A 9828-nucleotide genomic window follows, 5' to 3' on the forward strand; every position below is an offset into this window, starting at 1 on the left:
GACTTGGGAGGGTCCGTACCAGTCCCTGCGCCCTTGTGCTCTCTCTAGTTAGTGCACGACAAGAAGAGGGTGGAAGAAGACCTCTGGCAGAGCCTGCCGTACCTGTGGGACACTCAAGCCACCTTGCCAGAGGTGGCCATCAGGTTCATCGGTGGGCCACAGTCCCCAGGGTCCCTTTTCTGCCAGCCTGGCCCCAGTCCCCACCACCGCATTGGCAGCAAGGGGCAGCCCTGTGGCTGCCGGAGGCCCGGCTGCCCCGAGGAGGGCCCACCACACAGGTGGGCTCACCGAGAGCCTTGCTCAGTCCTACCACCCTTGGCTACTATCCGTCTCTGGGGTCAGGCCTGCTGAGGGGGAGGAGGGTGTGCAGCCAAGCTGGCAGGGCTGCTGGGAGCGTGCTGGGGAGCAGAACTCTGACAGGAGCTCTGTGCCTAGGGCTTGCCGCATGGCACCTGAGGAACCTGAGCAAGCAGAAGCTGTGCGATATCTGCAACGGTGAGTAGGGGCAGTGCTATGCTGGCTCGGGCTGGTGGGGCAGGGGACAGAGCCTGGGCAGGGCGCCATGGTCTGGAGGGGTCTCCTGGGGGTCTCTGCAGGCAGCGGGGGTTCCTGTCTGCTCTGCTTCCTTCTCTTGCAGCCCTCCTGCCCTTGGGGAAAGACCCTGAACTCTCGGTCAGAACTCTGGCAGCTGAGGCGGTCTTTGTCCTGACAAGAGAGATGCCAAGACCAGGATGGAGCCTGCGGTCACTGTGCTGCTGGCCCTGGTGAGCCCTGAAGAAGTGAAATCCTCCTCTGGAAAACAGCTGTATTTTAACAAATTATTTTTTTTTAATAAAGCTGGAACAACAAGCCCAGTCCCATGCTGTCCTTCCCACGGAGAACACCCAGAGTGTGCTGAGCAGACAGTGTCATTCCTGGCTTGTGCTGCTGCCTGCAGGACAGCACACCTGGACCCAGGGTGTCCTTGCAGCAAAGCCCCAGCTGCCCCGCTAGACCACAAAACCCGGAGGGGAGGCGGAGAGAAGCTTTAGCCCAGCCTGCCCCTCCTGAGACATCTCAGGGCACAAAAAGGCACCCGTGCTCTGCCAAGCTGGCAAATTGTCATTTGTCCTGGCATCAAAACCCTCTCTTTTACAGGGGAGGTGGGCTGGTTTGGGCTGGGATAGAGTTAATTTTCTTCACAGTAGCTGGCATGGGGCTATGTTTTGAGCAGGAACAAGGGGTTATACCAGATGTCCCGAGTGGGGACAGCCCAAAACTACATAAGCCAAGTGGGGCAGGAGCAAAACTGCCTCCAGTCACCTCGAGTGGGAATCCGGCAAAGCTGCAGCTGATAGAAAGTTGACGAACCCTGGAGGCAGGAGAAAAAGCGGGTCACAAGCGGTGTTCCCCAGGGTTCAGTATTGGGGCTGGTTCTGTTTAATATCTTTATCGACAATTTGGACGAGGGGATGGAGTGCTCCCTCAGCAAGTTTGCCGACGATGCCAAGTTGGGAGGGAAGGTTGATCTGCTGGAGGGTAGGAAGGGTCTACAGGGGGATCTGGACAGGCTGGATCGATGGGACGAGGCCAATTGTATGAAGTTCAACAAGTGCCGGGTCCTGCGCTTGGGTCACAACAAATCCATGTAACGCTACAGGTTTGGGGAAGAGCGGCTGGAAAGCTGCCTGGCAGAAGAAGACCTGGGGCTGTTGGTCGACAGCCGGCTGAATATGAGCCAGCAGTGTGCCCAGGTGGCCAAGACGGCCAACGGCATCCTGGCCTGTATCAGAAATGGTGTGGCCAGCAGGAGCAGGGAGGTGGTTGTCCCCCTGTACTGGGCACCGGTGAGGTGACACCTCGAGTCCTGGGTTCGGTTTTGGGCCCCTCGCTACGGGAAAGATGTTGAGGTGCTGGAGCGTGTCCAGAGAAGGGCAACCAAGGTGGTGAAGGGTCTGGAGAACGAGGAGAAGGGTCTGGAGAACTTGTCAGGAGCGGCTGAGGGAACTGGGGTGGTTTAGTTTGGAGAAGAGGAGGCTGCGGGGAGACCTGATCGCTCTCTACAACTACCCGAAAGGAGGGTGTAGCGAGGTGGGTGCTGGTCTCTACTATTAAGTAACTAGGGACAGGAGGAGAGAAAACAGCCTCAAGTTGCACCAGGGGAGGTTTAGGTTGGATATTAGAAAAAAATTCTTTACTGGAAGGGTTGTCAGGCGTTGGAACAGGCTGCCCAGGGAAGGGTGGAGTCACCATCCCTGGAGGGGTTCAAAAAGCGCGTAGACAAGGCACTTCAAGACGTGGTTTAGCGCGCATGGTTGCCGGTTGGACTCAATGATCTTGAAGGTCTTTTCCAACCTAAATGAGTCTATGATTCTACAAAGTGCAAAGATGCTAAAAAGCCACGTACAAACCTTTTTTTGGAGCTCGAGGGTGAGAGAGAGCAGCTGGGTGGGGGCCTGGCAGCCAGCCAAGGTCAACCCAGCACAGTTGCTGAAGGTGTTTCTTTGGTAGTGCTAGTTCAGAGTCAGCCCGTGGCTCTATCTTGGGGGCAGATCAAATTCTTTGGAAATGAACCTGTGAGAGACCACACGAGTGTCACGGACACAGTCCTGTACGCGGGCAGAGTGGAAAAGACACCCTCGGCAACCCGAGCGTGCCAGCCAAAGCTGTGAACAGGCACGCTTACAGCCCTGGGCAGGTTTTTATTCATCCAGCCCATGCAGCTGCAGGAAGAGGTGGGAGCTCTGCCGGCAGACAAACAGCCCTTCGCCAGCAGCGTGTGGGGAGCTCCAGTGACTGCCGGCTACCGGAGGTGCCCGGGCTGTGGCGGCCGTGGTGCTCGATGGCCTCAAGGGGACACGTCCCCGTGCAGCCCCATGTCACAAAGGGGCAGTGATGCGGCACCTGCCCGGCGCTTGTGAGCACACCTGGCCAGGTCTTGGGATCCTGAAAAGCAGGCCAGCAAAAGCCAGTTGGGCTGAGCTGGCCTTCGGGATAAGTCAGCTCCTTCCTTCGCTACTTGCGTGCCTACATTTTTCCAACCATTTATCATTTACTGCTCAATTCTCAACTTCCATCCTCTTTCAAAGGTAATTATGATTTGACTTTCAGGACAGATCATAGAGTAGGTAGATACGGGATAAAAGTATAGGCTGGGCTATACCTTCCGAGCCGTAGGCTGAGCTATTGCACCTTGATAGGCTGGCCAGAGGTGGGCTACGGGCAGAGTTCCTGTTTGCTAATTATTATTTCTTTATTATATCCTAGGATAGGTAAGTAGAGGGGGTGGTAGTGTAGTCCGAGGCGCTGGGCTCAGCCTAGAACGGCAAGAAGCCCACCGCGACAGATGCGGTAGGAAAGGAGACAGAAAAGGAGCATGGCAAAGGCAGATGTTAAAGTAGCGGCCGAAAGTTTTTTTAATCATTTTGTTGAGCTATGATTATTTGTTTGCCATCAGGTGACGGGATTTGCGCCGGTCTTGTCTTTCCGGAGCGTGTCCTGAGATCCTTTGTCATCCCGAGCTTTGCCCTCTGTTCCTGAGAGGAGCGATGGCTGCAATGGGGAACGACTCCCGTAAGTAACGGCTGCGCCAGCAGGCTTGGGCTTTGTGAATCCCCAAAGGCAACGGACGTGGCTGGTGCTCCATCCCTGAATGTGCTGACAACCTAGAGGGAATTCTGGGGCATTTCCTGATAGCACCCAGACTTACCCAGGTGTTTTCAAACAGGGAGACGCGTTTTTTGTCACTGCTCTGCCACTGTGTACAGTCTTCGAAAGAAGACATTGCTCGTAGAAAGATCTGACATTAGTAGGGTTACCTTCTGGGCTAGGTACTCGCTTGTTTTCCTGAAATTATAGGAAAATGGAAGACTTGATACTGAAGTTCAAGACTCTAGAGGGAAAGGAAGGTAGAAGTCAAGAGTGTGGGTTTGTTGGACTTTAGGGAAAGCAAGCAGCGCAACACGTTGTTTTCCAAAACTCTTTCTTGACCATAAAAATTTCGATGGCAGTGTTAGGCTTCCCCTGATGCTTCCAGGTTGGATGTTTAAGCTGGTTGTACTGGGTCCTCCTGTCGAGAACTCAAATTTTTCCATGTGCTTCCGTGCAACAATATTGTCTCATCTCTTTTCAAATGTCATTTCCCTGCAGTCATTGCCAAGGAAATGGCTCCACAACAAAGGATCCTCTTTCCCCCGGAGAAGATTTGCATGGATTGGCAGCAAAGACAGAGAGCTGGAGCAGGACTGCACAACCTGGGCAATACGTGCTTCGTCAACTCCGTCCTGCAGTGCCTGACGTACACAGCCCCTCTGGCCAACTACCTGCTCTCTCGTGAGCACAGCCAGTCGTGTGAGTACTTTTAGGAACGTCTCCTTGTAAATCTGTCAGGCACTTCCCGAGGATTCCAAGAATCTGGAATTTAAGAGAAAAAAAGCAGCCCTTCTTTGCCAAGGCCCCGAGTTGGTCTTCTTTGAACACTCAAGCCTAGAAGGCACTTGTCATATCTAGCTGTGTTCATCTTCAGAAGGGCACCCCTTTCTAGCCCCAGGTCTTGGTCCCTATTCCTGCAGGTTAAACCCTCTTTGCTTATTGCACAGAAATATTCTGTCAGTTTAACATCCCTCTGAAGAAAGTTTTCTCTGCACTAAAATGTCCTGGGCTTGTTGGGATGCTGTCACCTTGGGAGGAGTGGAGACTGTTCTTAGAACTTCAAAATCCCCACTAGGTTTCCCATCGCTGTGGATGTTTTGCTCACCTAAGGCTCTTGCTTCCCTCCTTTCCTCTTCAGGTCGCCAGCAAGGCTTCTGCGTGATGTGTAGAATGGAAAACCACGTTAACAAGGTCCTGCATTCCTCTGTCAGTGCCATCTACCCTTCAGCTGTCATCAGTGTTCTCACACGTGAGTCATTTCAGGGGCTTGGACGAGTTTTCTTCTGTTCTTGTAGGAGGAAGCTACTAACTTCTTCTTTTTTAGTAATAGGAGAACATTTCCGGCTTGGCATGCAGGAGGATGCCCACGAGTTCTTACGTTACACTGTTGATGCCATGCAGAGAGCTTGTCTGAGCGGAATCAGCAAGTAAGCACAAGCAAATTAATTTTGCAATGTTCCCAAGCCCTTCGGACTCCTTGGTGTAGTGCCATCAAGGAAAAACTATGCCCAGGGCTTTCACACAAAGCAAAACTCCTGGAGGAGATGATAATAACTCTCTGCCTTACCATTTATTTCCAGCTTGGACATCTCTTCTCAAGCAACTACCATCATCCATCAAATATTTGGGGGCTTTCTGAGATCCAGAGGTACTTTTCCGCAACTATTGCTCAACTTGGAATTGTCTGTGCCCTTCTGTTGGCCTGTGATAAACAGCCGATCGTGTGACTGGCGTAGTAGGTATGAAGGACGGAAACTGGCACAGCCAGTGACTTCCCCTGTCGCTGAGCATTTTGATTTGCCTTCCAGTCACGTGCTTGAGCTGCAAAGCAGTTTCCGATTCCTACGAGGCTTTCCTGGATGTCCCTTTGGATATAAAAGTAAGAGGGTTTATAGCTGTGCTTCAAGACATCCCAAGGGCCCTGTGGCTTTCCGGAATCCATGCGGTTGACTTTAAAACGTATACTGCGAACACAAGAGAGCTTGGTGGAGGGCTGGAAGTGGAATGGGCTGAGTTCTTCTGGGGAGGCCATGGCAGTGGTCTCCTTGTAGGTGCTGGCTTTAAGCTGGACAAGTATGAATTATCCTCTCTGCACCCTTGACGTACTCTCATCCTTCTTCCTTTTGCCCTCCCTCAGCACCCCATCTGGCTCCCAGGCTGATGGGTTGTATTGTTTTCATTATTGATGACCCTGCAGTGCCACAGGGAAGTAGCTCTTGATAGCCCCGGGAATCCCTCAGGAATTCAGTTCCCTGAGGGAAATGTTCAGCATCATACCTCTTTCTGCCTCCTTCTGGACACTGCTTGCGGGTTCACAGTGCATCTCCTCAGCATCAGCTACCTGGGTCTTCTTGTCAAGTCCTAGTAAGTGTTTGGGCAAGGGCATTGCCTGCAGCTCACTGCTCTCCTTTCTCACTCCTCCAGGCAGCCTCTTCTGTCACTGCAGCTCTGGAGGACTTTGTGAAACCGGAGCAGCTGGATGGTGAAAACTGCTTTCAATGTAGCAAGTAAGATGATTATTAACAATATTAGATCCTGTGTGAAGGTGCTGCGCATACTCTAGCATAAGCCATCTTTTCGCATAGGTTAGATGCGCAATAATCAGGCACAGATATTTTAATATGGCTTTATGCATCTGAGCAGCCTTAAAACAGCGTAGGGGTGTGGGAGACATAAAAGGGTGTCTGGCCTTTTTGCGGCAAGATAGGGCATATACGAAGGCTCTGTGCTCGGTTTCAAGGTGTAACAAGATGGTCGCCGCCTCCAAGAGGTTTACAATCCATCGCGCGCCCAAGGTCCTCACGGTGTGCCTGAAAAGGTTCGAAGATTTCACCGGCGGGAAGATCAACAAGGTGCGTATGCAACCGGAGGGCGATGTTTTTTCTTCCCGGAGCGGGATATTTCCCAAAGCGGTCCGCTCTTTCACAAGCTGTTGAGTTTTTTCGTGTTCCCTTCCAAGGAGAGGAGAGTTCTGGTGGGAAGACAAGGACGTACTCTGCTCTGCTTTGGCCGAGAATAGTTTCCTGCCACCCAAACCATTACCTTTAGGTTGCTTTAGGGAAAAACCAAGTGTTCGTGAGCCCCAAAGATGTATTTCTACACCTCTAGCCCCTGGTCTTGGAGGGATATTTCGTGTAGTATTTCAGGATCATTTCTGAGCACTCCTGGTCTCTCCATAGGTCGTGAAGTATTCCAACTGCTTGGATCTTCGCCCGTACATGTCTCAGACAGATGGAGAATCGCTCTTCTACTCTTTATACGCTGTCCTGGTGCATAGCGGTAACGGGTGTCATTCAGGACACTATTTCTGCTACACAAAGGTAAAGAGAAACTTCCTTCCATGCCAAGAGAAAAAGGAAGACAAACTTTCACGGTAGTGATACCGGCAGCCAAGGATTTGGGGGAGAAGGTCTCCTTAGAGGCTCGGTTGGGTTTGTTTTGGCAGTTCTGGAGTTTTTCTGCCTGCGTTTTTGTGGAGAAACCATGCAGTTCGTCTCCTGATGAACAATGATTCATATCGTTGCCTTTTTTTTTTTTACAGGCCAGCAATGGACTGTGGTACGAGATGAACGATTCATCTGTGGATCCTTGTGACATCAGCACGGTCCTCCAGCAGCAAGCCTATTTGCTGTTTTACGTCAGGTAATAACAGGAGAGTAAGGAAAAGTCGGGAAGGGACATTTTACGAGGGATTGTAGTGATAGGACTAGGGGGAGACGGTTTTAAACTGAAAGAGGGTAGGTTTAGGTTAGCTGTTAGGAAGAAATTCTTTACGGTGAGGGTGGTGAGACACTGGAAGAGGTTGCCCAGAGCAGTTGTGGATGTTCCTTCCCTGGAATTGTCCAAGGCCAGGTTGGATGGGGCTTTGAACAACCTGCCCATGGCAGGGGAGGTGGAACGAGATGATCTTTAAGGTCCCTTCCAACCCAAACCATTCTAGGATTCTATGATTCTATGAAACGGAGGCTGTAGGGAATAGAATAGAAAGATGGGTTCTTGCTCCGACAAGGGCAGACCTGGTGGGAAGACCCCAACCAAATTTCAAATTTGTAGGTTTGGTAGACGTCTTCTCTCTCTCATAGAAACCGCTCCAAGAAAATGGCTGGACCCCAGGGAAAGCTGCAAGAACAGCCCTAAATAGAAATCACTCTTTTTTTTTTTATCTCCAGGAGCTCTGATTTAAGGGGAGGAAGGCCTTCTTCCCCACAGATACCATCACATGCCCGTGCCTTCCTCAGTCAGTGGGCAGCCGGCAGCAAGCAGGTAGATCCTGTGGGACCACGGGGTCTTCTTCCTAGGACTAAGGTAACTCTGGGGAGATGGATCAGGGCACCAGCTGGACAGTGGATTTCTTTCCGGGATGTCGGCATCGTTCTCTTTTCCCTCCCACGCTTCAGCTTTCTTCACAGCTGCAACACTGCTCCCTCTCAAAGCATCCCCCCTCCAGCCACCCCATTTGTCCGCCTTTGGGCCTTCTGCCTTTGCAGCCCTCCAGGAGAGCCTTTGGGAGGCCCTTAGCTGTCCCCTCCCACAGCTTCTGAGGTTTCCCCACTGTTCAGGTCCTTTCAGCAGGAAAGGGCAGGACATTTGCACAGCTCTCTTTGCAGGACATGGCGGTGGGCATGGAGGACTCTCCAGAGGACAGCAGCCTCTCTGCACCAGCCAGCACCAGCCAGCTAACCCGGGCACGTGCACAGGAGGCATCTGCAGGCTGGCCAGGCAGGCTCAGCATCACCTCCCACGTGGGCTCCTGCTTGCATCGCTTCTTCTGCAGCTGCCTAAGGCTGGTGTCCAGAAGGAAAGCTGCGTGCCTGGTCCGCTCTCCACCATTTGCCCCTCTGCACACCATGCAAGAAGACAGCAACAAAGAGGAGCATGGATTCAGCCCTTCTTCCCGCTGCCAGAGGAACGGTGCCAGGGAGAGGGCCCGGAGCAGATCCCTGCAGTGGGGAAGAGATGTCCGCAGCTGGTTGGTGGACACCACAGACTATGACCACTCAAGAGGGAGGAGGAGGAGGAGGAGAAGTAGTCCTCCAAGTTGTGATCACACTCCCAGGGATGATGCTGCTCCAGGGCCCTCCAACGGCAGCTCCCAGTCGGCTCCTGCACCCAGTGCTGCTCGGGAGCAAATAATACTGCGGGAGAGAGAGCGGAGCAGATCCCCACCGCAGGGTTATAATCTCCGCAGCCGGTTCGTGGAGTACACGGACCACCATCGCTCAGCGAGGAGGAGGAGAACTAGCCCTCCAAGTCACAAACAAACCCTCAGGGATGACTTAGCTCCGTGGACCTCCAGCTCCAAGCGGGATCCCGCATCCCGGACTGCCGGGGAGCAAACTCAGCTGCGGGAAAGAGAGCGGAGCCGATCCCCACCGCAGGGTTATAATCTCCGCAGCCGGTTCGTGGAGTACACGGACCACCATCGCTCCGCAAGAGGAGGAGGAGATGCTAGAAGAAGTCCTCCACATCGTAAGCGAGTCCCAAGGGACGATGCGGCTCCAGGATCCTCCAGTGCCCGCTCCAAGCAGGCTCCGGCACCCAGGGCTGCTCAGGACCGAATTCTGCCGAGGCGGAGAGAGCGAAGCAGATCCCGGCGGCAGGGTTACGATCTCCGCAGCCGGTTTGTGGACACCGCAAACTATGACCCCTCATCAGGGAGGAGGAGGAGGGCTTCCCGGATGAGGGAGAAGCACAACATCTAACTTCTGCAATGCTGGAGAGGAGGAAGAGGAGGAAGAAGAATCCATGAAGTACCAAAGCAAGGACCAAGCTGCACAAAGGACACCAGCAGCCCACCCTCTCCCTCCTCCCAGTGCTGCTGGCCAGGAAAATCTCAGAATTTCCAGAGATTCGGACAACTCTGCCAGCTGGTCCGCTCTGCCCACAGGTCCCTCGAGGAAGAGCTTCTATTTGTTTTCTGGTTTTGGGATCACCCTGCAAAAACAACACTCGGTTAGAGCCAAGAGGCAGAAAAGCCAAAGCCAGAATTAAAAACATTTGTTGGCCTTGCATGTGTAATTTATGGGGTGTTTCCTTCTCTGTAGGTTTTGGGGCAATTGGTGGAAATACCCAGTTGGAGAAGTTTCTGTTATAGGATTTTGAAAGCAGTGTGCTTGCATGTGCCCATCTTGCCATCTTTTCTTTTTAAATGTGGAGCTCAAGTCACTGGAATGGAAATGGGCTGGATGAGCCAACAGC

The 9828-nt window shown here is 52.7% G+C and overlaps 1 protein-coding gene across 1 annotated transcript; it reads left to right on the plus strand.

The window, feature by feature from the left end:
* Positions 1-3527: 3527 nt before the first annotated feature.
* LOC104834768 (ubiquitin carboxyl-terminal hydrolase 42-like) lies at positions 3528-7767 on the plus strand. The gene is made up of 11 exons (XM_010572337.1): positions 3528-3552; positions 4129-4329; positions 4769-4879; positions 4955-5057; positions 5211-5278; positions 5439-5509; positions 6055-6137; positions 6371-6482; positions 6810-6950; positions 7172-7272; positions 7713-7767. Exons 1-11 carry the CDS (start codon positions 3528-3530, stop codon positions 7765-7767), a joined length of 1071 nt encoding a protein of 356 aa, XP_010570639.1.
* Positions 7768-9828: the final 2061 nt, after the last annotated feature.

Source organism: Haliaeetus leucocephalus, unplaced genomic scaffold, assembly GCF_000737465.1.
Source record: "Haliaeetus leucocephalus isolate CR32 unplaced genomic scaffold, Haliaeetus_leucocephalus-4.0 Scaffold339, whole genome shotgun sequence".
NCBI lineage: Eukaryota > Metazoa > Chordata > Aves > Accipitriformes > Accipitridae > Haliaeetus > Haliaeetus leucocephalus.

Excerpts from the sequence above, each read along its gene's own strand:
- LOC104834768 (XM_010572337.1), top strand. The coding sequence starts at position 3,528 with ATGGCTGCAATGGGGAACGACTCCC. Across the intron at positions 4,880-4,954 it reads TGTCATCAGTGTTCTCACAC|TAATAGGAGAACATTTCCGG; the intron begins GTGAGTCATTTC and ends CTTCTTTTTTAG. Across the intron at positions 5,279-5,438 it reads GGGCTTTCTGAGATCCAGAG|TCACGTGCTTGAGCTGCAAA; the intron begins GTACTTTTCCGC and ends TTTGCCTTCCAG.